Source organism: Sylvia atricapilla, chromosome 3 (assembly GCF_009819655.1).
Source record: "Sylvia atricapilla isolate bSylAtr1 chromosome 3, bSylAtr1.pri, whole genome shotgun sequence".
NCBI classification, from domain to species: domain Eukaryota; kingdom Metazoa; phylum Chordata; class Aves; order Passeriformes; family Sylviidae; genus Sylvia; species Sylvia atricapilla.
Genome location: NC_089142.1, coordinates 14,835,480 through 14,858,370, shown reverse-complemented (window position 1 = coordinate 14,858,370; position 22,891 = coordinate 14,835,480). Strand labels below are relative to the sequence as shown.

Sequence of the window (22,891 nt, the reverse complement as noted above, 5' to 3'; positions counted from 1 at the left end):
TGTTCCAGTTGTCCCTGGTCCTATCAATACACCCCAGCTGCTGTGCTGGGAGCTCCTGTCTCCAAGCATGCACAGCTTTGTGGGAGGTTGGCTCCCTTCCTACTGCCCACCCTGGGCACCCTGGTGGCTCCCCAGCTCCCAGGCAGAGCACAATGTCCAACCTTGCTGAAGGCTGCTGCAAGGAAGACAACTGGGCTGTAAGTCTCTGTGCCAGGGGTGTGATCTAGTGCCCACCTGCCATCCTCAGGCATCCTGCTTAGTCTCTGCAGGTACCAGAGCATGATTTCCCATGTAAGCCAGAGAGCCTTCTTCAGAACATTGATGCCTTCACTGAGGGCTTTAGAGTATAGATGCATTTATTTCTGTTTCACAGGTCCCAGGAATCATAAAGTACTTAAAATACAGCATCTTAAGAGGTGCCCTGCAGTTTTTTCTTGCATTTACACGTAGTGAAGATTTTATCCAATGCCCTTTATGCTTCAGTTGAGGATAGAAATAAAGTATCTTTCTACTTCTGATAATAAGCAGATACTCATAATATGTTAAGATGCAGGTATAATAAAAGCAGAAACCAAAAATACCAGGTTTCCTTGTCTGGGAGCACAGAAAATACTATGTCCTTAGAAAAGAGAACCTTCTGGTTTACTTTGCAGTCAGCCAGTGGTAAAACGCAATGATTTTCCTTGTAGGACAAGAAATGTTAGGGAAATGCCAGGAGTGGTAGTTCTGAAAACTGATCCCAAACAGCTGCTCTACAGGAGCATCCAAGTCCCTCTCGAGGAGGATGACTGAAGTGGGGATGTGCCTCCTTTCACTCCCATCGCTGGGATGGATCCATACCCAGGAGCCTAAGGTAGGACACCTATGCTGGATCCTGCCCCAAAGTGCTCACACAAGCCCTATGTTCCCTGATGGCTCCCAGGAGGCTAACTTGCCAGTGTGGTGGGATTTGAACTCTGGAATTACACTGCATATGCACTAGATGGTGGGCTCAATCCACTTTTCCTCTTATCTCCCATACTGGGGACCAGATGGAAAGAGAGTGCCACATTTGGACCTGGACCTGAGGCTTGCACAGTGCAAGGAGTACATTTGGCACATTTTAAATGGCAGAAACATGAATTTCATTCAACGTCCCCTTAGTTCTGAATCAGATGATACTGCTGCATTTTTTTTTTACTAAATTCAAAGCAAGATCTTCCTTCAAAGTACCACATTTCAACACCTCTAGTATGACACTTAATTCTACTACATGTTCATTTATAAACAGCATGGAGAAATGAGCTTCTAAATATTGATTCTTAAGATGAGTTGATCCCTCTTCCAGTGGCACCAATCAGAAATCAGCAGCTGGAGAGGATCTTCATGCTCTTTGGGGCTGATCAGGTGAACTTTCTCCTCTGTGCTTCCCAAGTAGCCATGCTGCCTCTCATGCTCCAGTACCCTCCACCACCCACCTCTCGTGCTATCTCGCTGTGTGAGATGTTGTCAGCAGCAGTTCTGCTCAGCTGGGCTTCCAGGATCCTGCCTGCCATTCTGGTGGCAGGGAACTGGATTCAGCGGCAGTACTCCCGCTCGATGCTTGCCATGAGCTCCTCCTCTGAGTAGTCATACAATATTGTGGACTGCCCCAATGGCTTCTTGTTGCTTTCTGAGCACCTATCATGGAAAGGAATGAATTATTTTGGTGTTATGAGAATCAGGCTCTGAAGATACAAGAAGACCTTTGGTTCATTTTTTTGTGAATGGAAAGATTGAGCTGCATGTGGCTTGCAGAGACACAGATACTCTGTCATGTCTAGTTCCCATACCCCACTGGCACATTGCCTGCTGACATTTGCTATCACTTGGCACCAGTTTAGTCTGTGAGTTCATTACAGTACAACCCTTACAGTGCTCCAGATCAAGCTTCCAGAAACTTTTGAGTTAGGCCGCAGGCCCAGCTAAAGGACAGTGTAGTCTTTATGCTACTTTTAACGTTTTATGCAAAAAGAGATTGTTTTGTTTGTATTTGTAAGAGATCTGAGTTTCAACCAAACTATGAACGCAGCTCCCTCAAAGCTGCTCTTATGGTATTTATTTGTTTCCATATCAGCACAGCCCTCCCATGAGCGGGAACTGATGTATGACTCAAAGAGAACTGGTATGGGGTTTATTGTGTTATCTGAGGTGGTTTATGTTGGGTACAAGAGAAATCTGTCCCTACCTGCATCAGGGAGAACAGTGACAAGTCTTCTGCAGGTTTTGACCACTGTACCTCACGCTACCAATTTAGCCTACTTGATCTTGCCCTCCAGGACTCAAGAGAGGAGCCAGCACTGACAAGTGAGTGCTCCTCCTTGGCCTTGTAGAGATCGGGGAGGTGAGCAAGCCAGGCTGCCAGGCTTGGAACACATGGCTCCTTGGAATGGAGGTCATGGTGAGGTGCAGAGCTAAGTGGAGAATTGAGCTGGTAAATCCAAACTGTAAAGCACTCTGCCATGCCACGTCAACCAAGACTTTGTGACCATTCACTAGTGAAGAACAAGTAAACAAGAAATAATTGTTTTGGGATTGTGTGTCAGTTAGTTCGTTGCCAAAGAGGAGAGATTTTCATATCCACTAGCATGGCTCCAGATCTGTCCCAGACTCACCATGTATTATCTATTGAATTCCTCTGAGGAGGAATTCCTCTAAGTATGAGATCTATCCCAACCACTGCTCTTGCAGCTGGGATGAGTAAAATTCATCCATTAGCATCCTTTAACAAAAAAAAATCTGGGGACCTGTTTACTAGACAAAATCACAGAAACAGCCCCAAAGTAGGTATGTAAATGTAGAATATGAACTGAAGAAAATAACCCTGAAATGCTTTTCTAAGGACACTTTCTCCTATAGAGGAGGTGCTTTCATACTGCTTTCCTTGGGCATCCCCAGTGTTCCTCCCACAGGCAGCAGCTGTGGAGTGAGTGGCCACAGTGCAGTCCAGCCCTCCCTCTGCTCTGACCTGCCCTGGCCACAGAGGCTCCTGCCCAGCCCAGCTGCTCTGACCAAGCTGTGTTTGTGCCATGCCCCCATGTGTCAGAAATAGCCTGGTGCTTTTCCTGGAGTCACCTGATGGCCACCTGGTGACACTGGCTAGTGTGGATATTCTCAGTTACTTACACTGCACTATGCCCTTGATGGCAAATTCTACTAGCAGCAAGGAAGATTTAGCAGCTGAACTCTTCTGCTTATTCCTTTTATTCATTTCCCTGCTGAGGGCTGCAGGGTATATCTGATTTCCACTGCGCTAAATAAGACTTGAGAAGAGAGCTACAAGTCCAAGAGCTCTAACCATACAGCAGCATTTATGAAGCAGTAATAGGAAAAGGAAGTGCACAAATATGGGTTAAAACGCACAATTTATTGATTTAAACTCCACATTGTGACAATCCTCTAATTAATTTTATGTTATGTGATGAGTAAGAGGCAGAGCTCCTGGCAGCTTGCTTGCAGGCCCACAGAAGAGCCATTGTTTCTCTTAGCAGTTACATAATTCCCCACTGTTAATTATTCTTGATGCTTTGGTTTTGCATGGAGAAAACCTCCAGGTAAAACTCGTTGAGACACAGATGTGCTTTTGAAAAAACAAAAGCAGACTCCACTCCCTATTCACACCCCAGAAATGAGAGAAGAGAGGGCTGTTTTTATTTCTAGAGCAAAAGAAAAGCAAGCTGCTGTTCATACTATTTCTGTATTTGTGGCAAAGTTCTGTATCATTTAATATGGGAAAATTGAAATTAAAAAAGAGAGCTTTAATCTGGATAAAAGGAGAAACTTGTGCACCCCGAAGATAGCAAGCAGAGGAACAGGCTGTGTGGTTGCAGAGGCTCTGTCCTTGGAGGCTTTCAACACCTGATGGGACAAACCCTGGAGCATTCTGCTCTGACTTCACAGCTGATCCAGCTTGGAGTCAGAGCTAGGAGACTGGACTAGAGACCTCCTGAGGCCATCCCAACCTAAACCTCCTCAAAGGCACGTTGGTGACGTCATTTCTGCTGATCCTAGAATTCAGGGAGAAGCTGTGGCAGGGAAATCCCAAGCTCAGAATGTGCACAGGACAAAAGCAGGTGGACCACAGGTCTGTTACCATGCTCCTCCAGCTGCTCCAGCAGCAGAGGAGGCACCTTGCTCCTCTCGTCACCATGTGCCAGGGCTGCAGAGCCTGGCTTCAAACACACTGAGTCCACCTGAGGGCTGTTAGACCTTCCAGTCAGGAAAATAACAGGTCAGTACCTTGTGCGGAAAGATTTTCAAACCTGAAATGTTCTGGGGAAGGAGAGAAATCTGTGAAAGAGCAAAGCTGAGAGAGAAGGAGTTAGCTGGAAAGTATACAACAGGGGAATTTGCAGTGTGATAGGACAAAGAAAAAGAAGGCTAGTGCAGCTCCATCAGGACTACTGGGCAGGCTTCTGGGCACCTCACTGTTAAAATGTTATTAACGGCTTGGAGGGAGTTTAGAAAGCAGCAATAAAAGTGATTTAAGAGGCTAGAGCAAAGCAATTTAGAAACGAGGAGGGCAAGAAACGTGCTCCCTTTCAGCTACAGGCATCTTGGTGTTAAATTTTTCTTAAGGAAAGCAGAAATTATGGGTCTGTCTTTTTGTCAGGTGTAAAGACAATGAACTATACAATGTGGAGAAGGAAATGCAAAGGGCAAAATTAGACCAAAAGTGAGCAAAACCACCTTTGAGCAAGATCCCAGCAGTGAGGATGGCTGTCAGTGCCTTATCCCTGGTGTCAGGCAAGTGCCTAGTGTGGGGGACAGCTGCCTGCAGGCTCCTGTGACAATGGCCCTGATGGGTGACAAGCTCCCAGGCACAAACCTCAGTTAAGTGGCCGAAAACTAGGTTGGGGTGAATCTAGGCCAGTGTTTTTTATCATTTTGCTGAGGATGGGGAAGTCCAGGGTTAATCATTAAAATGCCTTCTGCAAAACCTAGCAGCTGAAAAATGGGTCAAAACAACGCCCTGGTAACCCTGCCAGTGCCACGAGCCTTGGCAGCAATTATAAAATCATTACCATGTGCCTGGGCTGTGTCATCCACCCGTGAACTACCAGATGCTGGAGAGCATTTCCCAAAAGATTTTGGGGAAGGGAGGATGAGAGGTAACACAGCCCAGCCAGGAGCACAACCAAAGTATTTACTAGGGGCTAGTTCAGATGCTTATGTGGTGTGACACGGGTTCTAGGACAGGAGGTGCACATCACCCTTTGTCTCACGTGACTGCTCTCTTGACAGGCACTATTAAGTCTCCCTATCTAGTTCTTCTTCTCCTTCCTTAACATTTGCTTCTTCTTTAATTGGCTTTATGGGAATTTCTTCAGTCAGCAACTCCATCAAGACAAGGCTGACTTTTGCTGTTTATAAAGTGAGTGTTTACCTAGAATGATTCAAGCCACAGAAATGTGAAGGATGAGACACCTACGCACGCACATTAACCTCTGTTTCCACGGCTTGATTTGACTTTATTTGATTTGATGTCTTCAAAAATTTGCTGGGTGCTGTGCCATTTCCCAAAAAATGTTTGCATAGTTCTTGCCAGCAGAAATTGCAACTCTGATTATCTCAGGCAGTATAGGCACTTCACATGTGAGCTGTGCTATGGGACTCTGCAGTGGGTATAAAGTAAATGTTATCTAAATGAAAATAATCTCCTGCTCTGTCATCCCTGATCAGAAAACATTTTCTATTGTCTCAAACCTTCCCTTTGCATGTCAAAGAGGTGGGAGAAGGAAAGCCTTGGCAGGGTGTGAGAGGCCAGTGGGGCCTAGGGCTGGCAGCTGCACAGGGGCCTGGCAGGGCTGGCTGTGCACCCCAGGAGGAGACTGCTCAGTTGCCATCATAGCCCAAAGCCCACTGAGGATGCTGGAAAGCACAGGAGAGGGTGAAGTCCCTGAGACAGCACCCGTACTAGCTTTGCCATCAGAAAAGCCAAGGGCAGGTGTGTTTTCTGAGCACTCTGGAAGCAGCAGCCTGGCCAGGGGAGCTCCCTGCCAGCTGGAGCAGGAGGGTGGACAGCAGTGGGTGTCTGGGCTCTGCTGACATCCAGCAGCACTGCTGGGCATTAGTAGGTCACACAGCCTATGACCAGCATCTGTAGATTAATCTGCTCTCGAGTGCTGCAGGAGCAGAGGGGCTGGATGACAGCCAGAGCTTAATGCTGAAGAGAGTCACTCTTCAGTGGAAGGAGGTGGTATTTTAAGATGGTTTTTCAAGCCTGCTAATTTCACCTGGGTTTTTTTAAAATGTATTAAACTGTCCCCATTCCTGGTGCAGGCAGACTCAGAGGCTCACTCTGCTGGGCAGCTTTTGCTTGGGGAAAATTTCAGGTTTCTTTTGTTTGGCACCCAGAGCAGCAGGTCTTCCACTGGAGCATCTTATGGGCTTTCTCTTAAGATTTTTGGAGAGCAAAGGTATGTTATTCTCCTTTTCCACACGCTGCAGAGTCCACAAGTGAATCAGAGCTTGAGCTCTTTATTGGAGCAATTCTCCACAGCTTTGCACTACTACTCCAAGGTGCCTCTCTGACATGTGGACATCCTAAATTCTGATTGCTCATGACCTCTATAGTACACTTGAGCCTGGAGCCTGGATCTTTTCAAGCAGATCCCAATTTTTTTAAAAATTTGCAAGTAAGTAAAAGGGCAGAATATTTAGGGCTATAAACCATTTCACACCATTCCCAGCTCTTTTGCACAGTGTGAGGAATGCAGAAATAACATAAAGGTCCCTTTATTCCACCTGCTTTTCCTCCCTGAAGATACCATGAAAGCAGGGGATACTCACTGATGGTCGAGGTTGCCATTCTCTGGGCCTGGTGGGCTTCTGGTTGACAAAGCCTAGGACAGAAGATAAGATACAGTTATAACACTCTGGAGTCAAGAAAGGTGATTCTCCCCCACTACTCTCCTCATGTGAGACTCCATCTGCAGTGCTGCATCCAGGTCTGGTGTCCTCAGCACAGGAAGGACAGGCACCTGCTGGAATGAGTCCAGAGGGGGACCATGAAAATGGTCAGAGATGTGGAGCACCTCTCCTGTGAGGACAGGCTGAGGTAGTTTGGGTTGCTCAGCCTGGAGAAGAGAAGACTCTGGGGAAACCTTATTGCAACCTTCCAGTACTTAAAGGAGGCCTACAAGAAAGATGGAGAGGGGCTGTTTACAAGACCTGTAGTGTCTTGTAACAAGGGACAAGTAGGTTTACAAGACCTGTAGTGACAGGACAAGGGACAGGACAAAGACAAGTTTAAACTGAAAGAGGGCAGGTTTGATTAGATCTTAGGAAGAAATTCTTACTGTCAGATTTATGAGGCACTGGAACAGGTTGCCCAGAAAAGCTGTGGCTGCCCCGTCCCTGGCAGTGTGCAAGGCCAGGCTGAATGGAGCTTTGAGCAATCTGTCCAGCTGAAGATGTCCTTGCTCATGATGAGGGTGTTGAAACCAGCTGATCTTCAAAGCTCCCTTCCACCCCAAACCATTATTTCTTTTTATGAAACCTATCTCTGTCTACAGTGGGCAACATGTCCTGGTTTAAACCCCCTGGTTTGGTTTAACCCCGCAAACAACCTCCGTGGAGACAATACAGGTACAACAGACTCTCCTTTACTAGCCCTGTTCTGCTGGTCCTGTTTCAGCATTCGGGGCAGCTGGGTGGCTGCCAGCTACAGAACCAAAATCCCTGAACACTGAATTGTTAAACCCCTCAGTTTTGCATGAATGCCCATTGCCCCACCAGCTGCAGGTAACAGTATGAAAATACCTGCTAAGGGAGAAAGTCACTGCAACATTAACTCAATTTTCACCTGACAAAGATAGTTCCTGGAAAATTATCCATCTGGGGTGAAACATCCATTTTCCCTATGCTGGAATCCCCAGGCTTTCAGTGGGATACTTGGGGAGCAACCAAAGTCTAACATAATGGTATTATGTCGTATAAGGGTATATAGTCCCAGTGATGGGACTATTCGTCCCCAGCTGGGCCAGTAATAAAATGAACCCTCGGTAGTCAGATACTAGCAAGAATAATGTATCTCTCATCTTTTTTACCTTTTTACTGTATTCACACAGGAAAGGCAGTGGGACAGAGACATGGCTTTGCATCTTGGCTCATCATTATCTTTTCTGAGGTGCAGTCCTAAAGCTGGTGGGCCTCCTTCATACAAGCTACTCTGAATCTCACAACAACACTAATAAGTTAAACAGGTAGCACCAAAACAGGGCCTGCCAGAAAACAGAAATAAAAAGCTGTTCCATTGGTATGGAAAAGAGGAAAATATTTTCTGTAGGAGAAAAAAGGGGAATGTCTCGGTTAGAAAGACAGGTATCTTCTAAGGAAGGCTGGAGCCTTTCTTGGAATAGAAAATATAAACTCCTTCCTTCTGAATTACTATAATTTTGAAAATAAGGGTCTCTCAGGCAGAGCTATGAGGATAGGAATCTCATTCGTTACTAGTGTGTGTACCCAGTCAAAGGAACACCTCCGGCACTAAGAACCAGCCCCGGAGCCCCGTGCCCCGTCCCGGCAGCGGGCGTTTCCCGTCGGTGCAGTTCCGGTCACGGCCAGCGGGGGCGCTGCTGGCTCCCGGCCGGGCGCAGTAACTCCTCCGCGCCGGCAGGGGGCGCTGCGGCCCGAGGAGCGCACGGGAATGGCGGCCGGGACTGGATGGGGAGGGGCGGAGGAGGCTTGGCTTCACAAACCCTGGGCCCAAACCGACCCTGGTGCCCCAGCAGCACTCTCGGAATGGCAGGAATGGCAGGAAGTCTCGGCAGGCAGGGGCTGCGGGGCTGCAGTGCAGTGAAAGCTCAGAGCAGTGCCGAGGAAGCAGCGGGGCTGAGGCAGCTGCGGCCCAGCTCTGAGCAGGGCAGGGAGAGGCGAGCTCAGGATCCCGGGCACCCGAGCAGATGGGGACAAGGTCCCTCCTCTAGGCAGCTGGGTGCTAACAAGGCCCCAGTCCAGTGGCTGCTCTCACAAGCAGAAGCTCACCCCATGGCAGAAGCAGCAGCTCTGGGATGGGATCTGGTGGCAGCAGTGAATTCCCTTCCCCAAGCAGCAGCTCTGACCGTCCTCCTCCAAAGCTGAGAGAGAGCAAGAGAGAGACAGAATGACCCAGCTCCATCCTTTGCCTGCCCAAATTCCTCTCCAAGTACCCAGTCATAAGTGTTTCCCAGCAACTTATGGAAAGAAAATTCCCTAAGTAAAAAGGAACAAAATGAAAGGAACCTAACCCCCAACAGGAAGCAGAGGAACCAGGGAGAGGTGTGGAAAAGCTTGCAATGCAGAGGATATTGCCTGTTCCTCTGCTGTGTTTCTGCAGGGCTGGATGGGATCAAGCGATTCCTCAGTAAGATCATGTACATGCTCTTGGAATAGCTCAAACCTCTGCTGCCACAAGGTCATGTACCGGACTGCTGCTGGAAAGTGTGGGAGCTATGGAGGGGCAATGCCTCACTATGGGCACTGCTGGTACAACAGTTATGGGTGCCTGCAGGTATTGCATGGCACCTGATTTTAATGTGCAAGGAGATTTTTTCACTACCCTCCTTCCTCAGCTACTTCTCAAGGGGGATGGACAGGAGTTGAGGTTTAAACACCGTGGTCTCAGACATTGTGAGGCAGACAGAGAGGTGCTTGGCACCAAACTGCTTAGTTCTTCCTTGCCTCTTGCAAGGGCTTTGTGCTGCTGTGGTCACCTTTGGCTCCCAGGCTTCAGCAGCTGAGGAGGGTTGCAGCAAGGACACCTCTCTCATGGCTCTGGGTGAACATATCTTCCAGGTGAGCCTTTAGTAGCTTCCCTTTCAGGAGCCGGGAAAGGTGCCTGTTATCCACTGTATTTCACATCCTAGCTGCCTGCTTAAAATGACAAAAGATGTTGCCAGTCTTTCATAGCGTTTTAGTGTAATACCTGTCAAAAGGCATTCCACATCCTTTCAGAAGATCCCTGCTCTTTGTTTTCTCTGGGAGAGGCTGAACTACACTAGAAAGAGCTTCTGGGTCTAAGCAGAGACAAAGGTATGTGAGAAAGCTGACAGTGAGGTAAGACAGTTCTCTCCTGATTATTTATGATTGTTTCTTGGCAATCTCCCACACGCAACAAGAGCAAGAAGCCGTGCCAGAAGAACAGCATGATGGCTGACTTCTCCTGGGACTGCATCCCACAATGCAGCTCCTCATCCATCATCCACTGGACTACTGTTGTGGACCGAGTTTCCTTCTGCCAGGTGAGGAACATTATTCATCCTCAGCGCCAAGGCAAATACAATTCTTTAGGAGTGCTTTGATGATGTTCTTCCCACAGTGAGAACCCAGCTTCCAATACTTCTGTGCAAAGGATAGGTTTGGATAATTTTAGGGAGGGGTTTGGATTGTACAGTAGATTGTCTCTTTTTTCTTCCCTTGTGGCTGACTCCTCCATATTACGAGCTGTACGTGTTGTGTGGGTGGAAGACAGAATTAATTCGTCATCAGGACAGTGCAGCTCTGGTTAGCAAAATCTGCTTCTCTGTGCAAAACCTGTTCCCACCTTTTCCAAGGGATCTGTCAGCAGCAAAACTTATTTCCCAAGAGAATTTGGAACTGGCACAGGTAGATTTCTACCAACATTTCATCCAGTGCATGAATCAAAAATGGTGGCAAGTAGAAACAAAAGGCACCTCCAGCCTCTGCCTTTTCCCGGCCACAAGAGGCTCCCTGGTTTGGGAGCTGCTCCCAATTCCTTGTGGGCAAAGGCCACCAGGCTGGGCGGTGCCCGGGTGACACCGTGTGCCGGGCAGCAGGCAGGGAGTGGAGCACCGGCTGCCCTGGGCTGAGAGACACAATAAAAACTGACCCCACCCAGCCGGCTCACGATTGCTGTAATGGGTATGTTGCAAGTGCAGCAGATAATTAGTATTAGCCCTTTATGTGGGTTAGGATGATGTGCATGTCAGGACACTTCAATATTATGGGTTCCTATCCTACAGCTAAATAAGTAATTGCTGGCCTGGTTGGCCTGTGCCCTGGTAAGAGATAAATGAAGTCAGCTTCTCCTTTCTGCAGCTTGCAGTCATCTTTTTATTACTCACCCAGACCGTGGTGTGTCTCCTTGTTTTCCACCCCATTCTCAGCATAAGCATCTTGTGCCATAAGCATATTGTGCTGTGCCACAAAGCCCCATATCACCCCCTCCTCCAAATTTAAAGGCTTGGCATATTAAGCTCACAGCATGTCTCCACATTTAATTTAATGTCATGCCATGTGGAGTGGAATGGTTTGACAGTCATTGAACACACACGTTAGCCATCCTTTAGGGCAGCAACTCCTGGGAGCAAGGCAAAGCTGTGAGCTGGAAGCAAGAAATATTCCTCTCTGCTGTGTGCATAAACCAGTACTCCTGGGGTGCAGTTTCCCACTTCCCCAATGCAGTGCAAGGGTTCCTCATGGCCCTGCCAGGCCTTAACCCCCTACTTTCTCTGTCAACTCCAGCAGCTGTGAGTAAGCTGGGTGAGACCACCCTTTCCTGGAACTTTCCACAGAGTGATCTGGAGCTGTGTACCTCTGGAGGCTCTAGAGCTGCTTCCAGGCTGCACTGAAACCAGCCAGCTACAGTCTCGACTACTAATACAGTCTCCAAAACTGGGAGGCCAAATTCAAGCTCTCTTTGAGCTGGTCCCTGTGCTGGTCCCTAAGCCATGCACAGGCATTATTTGGGAGACTACAAGCTGGTCCTGATCAAAAATCATACCAGCTCAGTGAGGCAGACCCCCACAGTCCAGTGCCAGGCAGCTGCTATGGTACAGTTTACCAGTATGGATACAGCCTTGAGAGGCAGCAGAGATACAGATCCTGAGTGCAGCTCAGGTGCAACTCACGCCCAAGGAGTGACTGAGCCACGTAAAGCATCGACACGGGAGCAGTGTGATCTCTGCAAGTGCTGGTCCTCTGGGTGTCGTTTAATAGTGCAGCGTTTCTGAAAAATGTATGCCAGTGTCTTTCCCTGCCTCTGCTCCTCCCAAATCCCTCTTCACAAACACTCCATGAACAGGACGAGCAGACCAGTCTGAGTTAAATGCCACCCCGCTGCCGCGGCAGGCAGGGAGGGTATCAGCTGGAGAGCCCTGCGGTGCAGCCTGCAGCAGAGGGCTGAGCCGGTACCGCAGCAGGCAGCACCCTCCAGCGACACCAGCCCGGGACTGCGGGCTGAGACAGGCAGCACTGCTGCCATCAGCCTCTCCAACCCGCAGCCAGTCACTGCTGGCAAAAATAAAAGTGGCTTACACAGTGTGCCAGTAGGTACCAAATGTGACACATGGCCCCAGCTCTGCACCCCTGGCAAAGCACTCCCAGGCAAAGCACTTCAAGCTTTGCTCTGGTCTGCAGCAACATCCTCTGGCCAGCGAAGGAATTAGGAGCGGGCGGTGGCCAGGAAGTGGGCAGGGAGACAAGGAGTTCCCACGCTTTTCCTCTCCTGCCTACTGAAACACCAGCTATCTCAGCTATTCTGTACATGCCCTGAGCTTACTTTTTAGATCACAAATAGTTTCCAGGTCAAAAGCAACCCATGCTCTGCCAAGTGAAGAGGGGGAGTTGTGGAAAATACCTAGTCAGCAGTTTTCCAAGTCCAGGTGCAACACAGCTGTGCTGGGAGGGTGATGCTGGCTGAGGGGACATCACAGCTCGCTGCTCTGGGCTCTGGTGAAGTTTCAGGTGCATTGAACATGACAAGAAATATAATGAGAGACAGAGGGAGGACCTTTAACTCAGCAACCACCAGATCTACAACCGGGCATTAACTGCAGAATCTGAAATAATCTGACTTGGGGAAGTTCAAAGAGTCCCAGATATTCAGCTCGAGATGACATTTTCTGAAGGCCCCATGCTCCCTTATGGAAGTGTAGCACAATGTCTTGATTCAAGGCACCAGGAAGAAAATGCTGAAATAAACTACTAATAACGTAGAATTAGAAAGATCAAATTTCTGTTTGAGGGAAGCACATTTTAACAAGAGTAGAAAAATAAACACGAGTTCCTGTAAGATACTAATGGGGCACGGCATTTCATGTCCCTTCAGGACCCTTTTGTGTTTGCAGCTGGGACCAGCCAGCCACGAGGTGACGCTGTGTCACATCAGTGTGCAGAAAAAAATCTGGCTGAAAAAATCAGGCAAAGCTTTGAACACGAGTGTTTAAAAATTATATGATACTCCCTCCAGAAGTTGGTGAATACACTCTCTACCTGTGTTACTCCTGTGCTACAGCTGGGGTGATTTGCTTGATGGAATCACATCTCATCTCCAGTCAGGAGGACTGATGGTGCCATGGAAAAATCTGTTAAAACCAAAACCCTAACATGTCTGTATTATCCCTCCATTTCAGGAAACTAATGGGAAAATGCCTGAGGCCACAGCCTCTGCCCTGGCTCCCACCAAGAGCTGCCACCCCTGCTCCTTGCTGCAGCAGCACCTGCAAAACCTTAACTATATTTTTCTGTCTTGAGCAAAGAAACAAGGAGAAGCATGCACAACCATCTGGAATTGAGAGCAAAGCTGAAAACAGGTGTTTCATGCTGACAAGAGGTGTTGGGGTCGGCTCTGAGGCATGTGCAGGTTTCCCATCAGGATCTGGTTCCCAGCCTGCTGCTGTTATATGCTTTCAGCCTCCTTGCTCCCAAGCACTATTTGATATAGTAGAGGTGGCTCAAGCCTTTAAAGGCAGCCGCATGCCTCTCCACCAGCCCTTGTCACTTGTCCTGACTGCCCCTCAGTGCTGTCAGCGTGCTGCTGGATGGCAAATTGTGCCAGGGTTCAGCTGTGAAACACAACACTGATGCACATCATGCCCAGGAGAAACCCAGCCGTGACAGCAGAACCATGAGTCCTGTTGGCAATTCTGCTCTCTTCTGACTGGTGTCAAAGGTCTTTCCCACTGGCCAGAATCTGCTCCTCCAGAGGCTATTTCTCATCAGACTTTCCTACTGTGATATGTCCTTGTGTTGCCTTTCCTCTTCCTGCCTCACCTTTCCCCCACTAACTCTGTTGAATTAACTCATCCTTTCTTCTCTAAAATTTCTTTGCTTATTTTCCAATTTGGACAACTGGACAGGGCAAAGCAAGCAAATTCCTACCACAAGACAGAAACTACAAATGACGTGAAACGCTGGCAAGACTGAGAGAAATTGCCCTCAAAATCACTAGCGATGCAAGGAAGCTGACATCCCTTTCCAGAAAGCTCCTCCCCCAGCCTCCTGGGAAGGGTGGGACTGCAGTTTGCGCAACAACCTAAACGAGTAACTTGCACCCAGTAAACGACCAAAACCTGGTGCTGCAGTTTCCTCCCTCCTTTTCACAGGCAAGTGACTTTTTAGGCCTCAAGGAGTCAGAATAGTAAGCCCATGACTGCTGTCTCTGCCATTTCAGGTTCAGGAAAATAAAGTGCTACCAAGCTTCAAGTTTGCCCTGAAACTACATGAGCCTTCTCTTGTATATCTTTGGTATCTTGGAAAAACACTGGTAGTTATTTGCTGTCTTTGTCTGGGTGCAACTAGAGCTGTGAACTTCCTCCCAAAAAAAGAGGCAGCAGCAACAGCTGGACGAGGAGATACACAAGATGCTCAGCATCACGGCTACCTCACTGCTGTGTGCTGCACACACTTGGCCTCACTGGATGGCCAAGGCCCCACGTGCCTGCTCCAGTCTGAGTTTTGAGGACCCTCATAGACATCTCTGTGCTGCAAAAGCTTGACAGCATTCCCACCCTGGGTCTGCACCACAACCTGAGGTGGCTGAGGTGATGCTACAGGTTCCTCACCATCATTTCTGCCAGAGACAGAAGTCTGAAACAGGGCGTGGGGCACAGTGACCCCCACACTACCCTAAGGGCCACATCTTAAATTCCTCAGCCTCTATAGTTTGCTCCTTGTCATTAGTTCACTGGTATCTACTGCCATAGTGGGCTGTCTCTAGTGGCATTAGAAAAGAAAGACGAGGGCAGCTCCATTGCCTTTCTGATATACTATTACTCGGAATAAACATAATTTCAGAATAGGGCTAAGATACTGATTTATGCATAGAAAAACTCACAGCTTATAGAATTATTAAAGATCCAGCCATAATATTAACATCTGGAAAAAAGAGGGAAAATTAATATCAGCAGCCTCTATTCCCGTAAGTAAAGATAAATGGGAGAAGTCAGGAGGATTGCTCATAAATGAGAGTCCCTGAGAGGAAAGGGTAATGCTGGAGTGAGCCCCATTCATTCCGTAGGAGGGTATGGAGCTTAAAAAGCAAGAAAAATATGTCAGTATAAGATCTCTTTTTTTTTTTTTTTTCTTCAGTTTTCAAACCTTACTTTGAGGTTTTTCTTTAAAACCTGTCTAAATAAAGGGTTCTCATATGGAACCCTGCCAAGTTTCCTAATGGAAAATTTAGTTTGTATTAAAGTAATCCTTAACCCACAGATGTGCATGCAGTTCAGTGATGGAAATGATACTCTTCTAAAGAGCAAAACTGAGGCATGCAAGGCAAAATGTTCATGGGTCCTAAATATTTCTTTCCATTTCGGAATTTATTACTTTGTTCTGACGACTTTCGTGTATCTGTGGAGAGCACTGTTTATCTAACAAAAACCACACAGCTTCCAAAGCCAAGCTAAGATGAAAGATGTCGGTGATTTTTAGCCTCATCACCAGCTGATATTTATGCTGCTGTTATTCTTGGATTGGAAAAAAGGCCCAAAAGATAAATCTCAACTCCCTCGGAAGTAAATCCACTATTTGTTAGAGACTGAAATGTGCCTTTAGGAAGAGCCACACTGAAGTTGCAGTGGATTAGTAAACATTAAAGGGCAGCTTTATGTTCACGTTTCAAAACTTCTGTATACAAGCCTGACCCAGGAAAAAGCAGGAGCCGAACTTTACAAAGTCGAGCTATTTCCACAAGCCAGGAAAAGAAACTTCCAGTAGCACCGGGAGACCGAAGAACGGGACGGCCCCTCTCGGGACCGTGTTTTCCTTGCATCGGAGACTGAACACGCAAAGAGAGCAGCGAAGAGAAAACGCGAAGAGCGCATCGAGTCTGGCTGGCAGCGAAGATCAAAAGAATTTAACGCCGTTGATGTTGGGAGGAAGGCACGGCCGCGGCGGTGGCGCCGGCTCCAGCAGGGCTGCCGAGGGAACACCGGGCCGGGCCGGGCCGGGCCGGGGGGGCCCGGGGCCACCGCAGGGAGGGTCGGGGGTCCCGTTCGGCGCCGGCCGGGCACTTACCGCCTGCTGGAGCGGGGCCCCGCCGCCTGCCGCCGCCTCCACGCTGCTCCCGCCGGCGGCCGGTGCTCGGCGGCCGGGCCCGGGCGGTGCCGCCGCCCCCTCGCCGTCGGCCGGCGCCGTCCCCGGCGGGTCCCGGCCGTGCCCCGCTCCGCCCGCGGGCCCCCGCCGCCGGCTGCTGCCGCTGCCCATGGCCGGAGCCGGCGGGCAGCGCTGCGGGCCGCCGCCTCTCCCGGCCGGGGCGGGAGCCTTTCGGGGGGAGAATCCCACCCCGGAGCGCCCAGGGCCGGGGGAGGGAGCCGGCGGCGCAGGGGAGGCGTGCGCGGCCGTGTCTGATCGCGGGTTTGGGCAGGCTGCCGCGCTCCTCTGTCCCTTCCAAAACTTCACAAACCAGCCCGTTAGCTCGGGCCTCACGAGCACCAAACCCTCACATACATCTCCCAGAGCTGGGGGCAGGACATTGTCACCTTCGGGAGCCGTGCAGCAGGAGCAGCGCTCCTGGGCTACTGCAGTTCAGCGCAGCCGGGTCGTGCGGAGCTTTGGAGCGCAGCCCAGCCGGGAGATGCCCCGCGGGGCCGGTTTGCGGCGCCGAGTGCGGTTCCGGCCATGGTCCTGGAGTTACAGGGAAGCCCCCGGACAAAGGTGGGCCAGCCGGGCACCTGCTTCGCCGATGCCCACAGACCGAATCACTCTGCTTCCCGACAGCCGGTTAACCCGTGGAGCTGATCCCCCAGCCATCCTCGGCCTCTCTTTACTTCCAGCAATATTTGCACATTGTTCTACTGTGGAAGATTAAAGATGCTAAAGGCAAGGTTGTCACTCCCTCCAGGGACGGGGGGCAGGGGAGTAAGTACAGTGGATGCTTGGTGTCCAGCCCGTTCTGCCTCCCTTCCTTCCAAACCAGAGGCTGATAAAGGCCAGAGGTACAGAGGTGTAATTCCTCTTGCTGCTCCTCGGCACTGACTGCAATGATTGCATCTACCGGTCGTTCATTCTGCTGGTTCTTCCTAAACCACTGAGCTAAAGCCTGAGAGTTTATAATGGAGGGGTTGGAGGACAGAAGGCAACGAGTGGTCAGATCATTGCTGGAAAGATGAGCTCATAGCAATAGAGGTTTATAAGAAAGATGGGGACAGACTTTTTACCAGAGCAGGTATTGGTAGGACAAGGAGTAAGGTTTTAAACTAAAAGAGGGCAGATTTAGAGTAGATGTAAGGAAGAGCTTTTTTACAATGAAGTGGTGAAACACTGGCACAGGTTTGCCCAGAGAGGTGGCAGATGCCCCATCCATGAAAACATTCAAGATCAGATGGATGGGGCTCTGAGAGACTGGGTGTAGTGGAATGGCAGGGCCTGAACTAGATGACCTTTACAGGTCCCTTCCCACACAAACTGTGACTGAGAAGGATGTTCTGTTGGAAGAATAGATCATCTGGAAGCGTGGGGGTGTGGTATCACATGCAGAGCCCTGGGTCCAAAGCCAGGCCAGTCACAGGGTTGTTTTGGCTCTGAGGCAGGTCTTGGAGAAAGGAGAAATTATATGGCCTGGTTGCTGAGAAGGAGATGGTGGAGCTGAATATGGGATTAAATAGCGCCAAACAAAATGTCCCAAGGGAACAGGCTCTGCAAGCATCAGAGACAAAAAATCTTCTCAACAAGAAGTGCGCAAATTCCTCCTCCTCCATCCCTGCAGGCTGTCTCTGAAGGAGTGGAGCCTCCTGGAAAGTTTCCTGGCTGCCCGCATGGAAACAGTTCATTCCAGGACAGTTCCCCAGATTCACTTGGAAGCAGTGCTGGCTCCATAAACCAGCTGTCAAAATGAGCCAAATGCCTTGTGTTTTGGAGCAGATCACTGCTGGAGCCAGGACAGTGTTTGAGCAGCAGTGATCTCAAATGCTGCTGTGGTTTAGTAGTGACACTGAAGGACTCTGAGGCCATTCAGTGATATTTCCCTGCCCCTAAAGGACTGCTGAGAATTAAAGAGAAAATTTCCCAAAAGCTAAAGGCCTGATAAGCACAGGACTCCTCAGAAAAATCAATGAAAATTGGCAAATTCCTTTTTATGATGGCCTGGTGCCGTTTAAGACCGTTTCCCAGCAGGGCCAGTGGATAGTATCTTGGCTGATCTTCAAGAGCAAGGGTGGAAGTGTGTAGCGCAAGTGCCAAATATGGCATGTGGATCAATTTTGCATGGCACCCAGCCAGACCAGCAAGGAGCCAGAATCCTTCACATCAAAAGCACAGTGTTGAGGGAGCCAGCAGTGCTGGCTCCTGGCTTCTTCCAAATCCTCTGGGAGCCCAGGAGCTCTTCTGGACATGGATACTGGAGTTATATGGTAGATGGCCTCTTCTGACTCCTGCTGTGCTGCCCCTCTCAGTCTCTGCTTTGGGAAAGAAAAGGATGTATGCTATGGATGCCCACTGTTATCCCTCTTCAATCATGCTTCTAATAAAAGATTTAATTATAGAGAGATAAATGCATACATGCATACACACACACATTTTTACTTGTACATATTAACATCTGAGTCTTTCTAAACCATCACATTTATTTGAGGTATGTGGGATTATTTTAAGATTACCATTAGCCACTGAAGCCACTAGCACTTATTTACCCTGCTATAGAATTTGACTGGACTTTTATGAACAAAGGCCAAAGTGGAGTTGAGACATGCAATTGCCTGGACAAAATGTGACTTTCACATCTGATTTTCAGATTGCTTACTCCACAAGTATGAGACTAAACCATACTGTTAACTCATGCCTGACTCTGCCTCCTCCATGCCATGTCTCATCCTATCCCCAGACTAACAGGCAGGACAGTCACTCCTCTCTCCTGACAGATTTCATCTGTGAAGAGAAAGGGCCTGTGAAAAATTGCAGCCATATCCAGCGACATTTTTTGTTCTCTGCCTTTTCCCCAGTCCATGGCTGCTGTGGGATGATCTCACAGACCCTATCCTACACCTCACTTTAATCTCAAAGGGTCAAACCCCCTAGTTCAGGCTTGTTCTTTGTTAAAGCCAAGGAATTATTCTTCTGTGATGCAGAGCCTGAGCTTTTTGCTTCCTCAGGTCTTTGCTGTCTTGTTTTGAACTCCTCTGGCCACAGGACAGATCTCCATGGCTGTAGCCAGTGCAAGGACCAGCACAGCACAGCCCAGCCCAACCTGGCCCTTGCACCAACTTGGCAGCGTTGGTGCAAGGCAGAGATGGGGAAGATGGAAGAACATACCACAGACAGGTTCCCTTGGCAGGGAAAGCATCCCCAGAAGGTCCCAGCACCAGCATTTGGGAGGGGTGTTTGTGCTGGGCTGTGTTGCTGTTCACCTTGGCAAGGTGTGATGGACAGCTGCAACACTACCAGGAGTTATGATGGGAGCACCAGAGAGCCAAACACAAGGAGTTTCCTTGCTGGGTAAAATAACAGGCTCCCTCCCATAGAATAATCAAAACAAAACCTGGGGAGCTGGGTTTTTCCACGGTTTTGATCCCACCAGAAATTTTCTAAGCTATTTGAAGTTAGTTCACTGAAGGAGCTGAGCTTATAACAATAAATATCTCAGCACATGTGTTTAGATTTAGTTTTCTTTCCTAATACTTGCTGTGTTTTTATCAAGTCTTCAGCAGAAATAGATGCAGTCCCTTGTCGTAACAGTTCAGGAAATCTATGAGGGTTTTTTGGTGGACACCTGTATTAACCATAAAAAGGATTAAAATTCAAAGTTAAAATACATGATGTCAGAATGGATCTCTCCCTCTTGCTTGCTGACTGAGAGGGTGATTTCTTCCATGCTTCCCAGGCATCCTTCACAGGGTATCCTCTTCCCTGGAATGTGGCATGGGGAGATGCTGCCTCTTCCTGGCTGTCTTCCACTATGGCACAGATGCTGGCTGACCACTACCAGGACCTGGACATTCCTATCTTGCACCATGAGAAGACCATGGCATGTTTGGAGAGAGCCTGGAGATCTTGGTACAGATTTTCACTGTGGATTTGTTAGAAGTCCAGTGAATGTCCATCAGAAGGTTGTTTAGATTTCAAACTAGCTTAGGCAGCTTTTGCCATGGTCTGAGAAGAAAACAGCAAGATTTAGTCTCAATGGAACAAGCAGGAAAACCTTCATTTCCCCATCCTAAATTGTTGTATTGGTGTTACCCTTCAGTGAACAAGTTTATATATTAATCTGCCTTTCTAACATTAACTTGTGTGTAGCAAAGGCAACGTGTACCTCCTTAAAGCAGAGCCAACATCCATCACTTGGCTTTCCAAACATTTACCCAGATAAACTTGTGTTTTCCTGCAGTTCTAACCCAAAACCTTCTGAAAAATTTATTTATAATGTTAACAGTTCTTCAGGTATTTGCTTTGATGCAGCGACCTTGTATCTGGTGGGTCTGTGCCATATCCTGAGCTGATGTGCTGTGAAATTCAGTGGATGGAAAAAGCTGGACATAAGAAAAGAGCACAGAGCCAGTGCTGTCTGTCTGGGAACCCAAACAGGGAGTGGGAGGAGGAAATTTGCTTTGCCTCCAACAAGTTCCCCAGAGAAAAATAACTGCAAGAGAGAGGCCACTGAGATGCAGAGAAGAAAAGTCCATGAGGTTGAGTTGGAAGGTGAGGGTTAGAAGTTAATGTTCCTAAACCTGTTTCATCTCTGCTCCTTCTCAAGGTGCTGCCTCACACTGGACATACCTTCCAGGCTGAGATGAGCTGGAAAGGTGAGTGCTTTGCTGCAGAAGAGACCAACTCACTGACTGAAGAACCATCCTACAACAGCTTTGGGCCAGGATGCAGTGGGGAAGCCACAGCTGGAGGAGGGAGGGAGGTTGCCCCTGTGTAATTAATGGAGCTGGGCTTTGGCCCAGGGCTGTAGCTTGACTCATCTAATTCACAAAAAAACCTGCTGAGAACAGATGTTTAAATATAAAAACATATTTTTTAAGGAGTGTCCTTTCAATACATCTTGGATTTTACTGCAATCTAAGCATTGCCAGTAAACACTTTTCTCCCCGCTTCCCACATTTCAAGGGATGGGCTCTGCTTTGTTCAAAAACACAAGAACAAAGACCCAGCCCAGCGAAGAGCTGTCTTTCGTGTCTCTCACCATGCTGCCTTCCTGCTGTCTTACCTTTGGGAGTGCAGAGGGCTCAGGCCATGGGAGCACTTCCACCAGCAGCAGCTGCAGGCGGCTCCTGCCCGAGTGTCTCTGCACGCTGGAGAGGCAGCTGTGCACAGCTGGAGTGTGACGGTATGTCCCATGTGAGCAGCTTGTGTGCTCATAAGACAGCCCTTTCTTCCCTCTGTGATCTCAAACTGTGGCCAGATGAGGAAAAAGGCCAGAATCACTGTCACCTGCAGTGGAGGGGGGGAAGCTCCACAGCAGGCGAGACACAGCACAATGCAGATGAGCTGGTGTCCACCTGATAGTGCTGTGTTCCCACGAGTGACTTACTACTCAAGTTCCAAATTCCAGTCAGTGAGTGGCCACAGCATGGATGCAGTTACCGAAGTGGGGATGACTCAAGCTGTCTTCGAGGTGTTTTCACATCATTGGTAGCATAAATGCCACCCTTGACTCCACTCAGCCCCTTCTGAGTTTGTCCCAGCTTAGTTGTTTCAGTTCTGACTTCCCCCTGGCCTTTCCCACTGTGACTCCCAACCCCAGCATATCTCTGAACAGGGATCCCCTGTGGACTCCACACCTCTGCTCCATCCCCAGTGGGCTGCTCTCCTGCAGAGAGCCCTGCTGAGGCTCCTGGTCCTGTCTTTCTCCTCTCTTTGTCCCAGTATTCACGGTGGGTGGCCCGTAGAGGTGGCTGCCTCTAACTCTGTTGGGTAAACACAAGAGGGTAAGGAAGCAGGAGAGCTCTGCAGAGATCCTGTGGGTGTGTGAAGCTTATCAGCAAGAGAGGAACCTCCCCTTCCTGCAGAAACTTTGTTCTTGTTCCAGGTTTGTGAAGATTTTTTTCTCACCCTCAGTGAGGACAAGATTGAAGTTTCTGAAGGCTGGCTGACCTTGGACAAGCTGAGATTCCCAGTGTTTGTCAGGCTACAGGATTTCAGCTGCAGCACTGAGTCCCTGACTGGAGCAGAGTTACAGGGGCTGCTGGGCTTGGACCTCAGCAGACCTGCACAAGCCTGGGGTGGCACCAGACAGGGTATAGGGAAGCAGGCAGGTGACAGGACTGGCTTTGTACAGCAGAAACTGATTTGCTGCCTGGACAGCACCCAGTTCTCCTGTGGCTTTTGCGCTATCCCAGCCTGGAAGAAGGCAAGGGGCTACAGGAACACTTCCCCAGCTGCTTGCCCAGCACAGATGTGCTGCAGCCTTGTAATGCTTTGTCCAGAGAGCAAAAGGCAGCCATGACATCCAGCATTGCTGTTGGTCCACTTTGCCAAGTTGAACTTTGAAGATGTCTGTGACCAGGGACATCTCTTCTCTGACACTCACACCTTTGCTTTCTGTTCAGCCTGAGAGCCTGGAACCCTGCAAGGGAGGCAAAGTCAAGGGCAAATGTAAGCTCCTGTGACTTGAGACACTGTACCTGTCCCCTGAAGGCTGGGTTGTGCTGGCAGTCCCTCTGCCCTTAGCCCACCTCAGACTTGAGCTACACACATGCCTCACAGATGACCT

At 49.0% G+C, this 22,891-nt stretch overlaps 1 protein-coding gene across 1 annotated transcript; it reads right to left on the bottom strand.

Annotated features, from left to right (window-relative positions):
- Positions 1-338: 338 nt before the first annotated feature.
- Positions 339-16,645, bottom strand: CYS1 (cystin 1). Its single transcript, XM_066314809.1, has 3 exons — positions 16,258-16,645; positions 6,811-6,863; positions 339-1,659 (listed from the first exon to the last, which is right to left on the bottom strand). Exons 1-3 carry the CDS (start codon positions 16,444-16,446, stop codon positions 1,557-1,559), a joined length of 345 nt encoding a protein of 114 aa, XP_066170906.1. The 5' UTR covers positions 16,447-16,645; the 3' UTR covers positions 339-1,556.
- Positions 16,646-22,891: the final 6,246 nt, after the last annotated feature.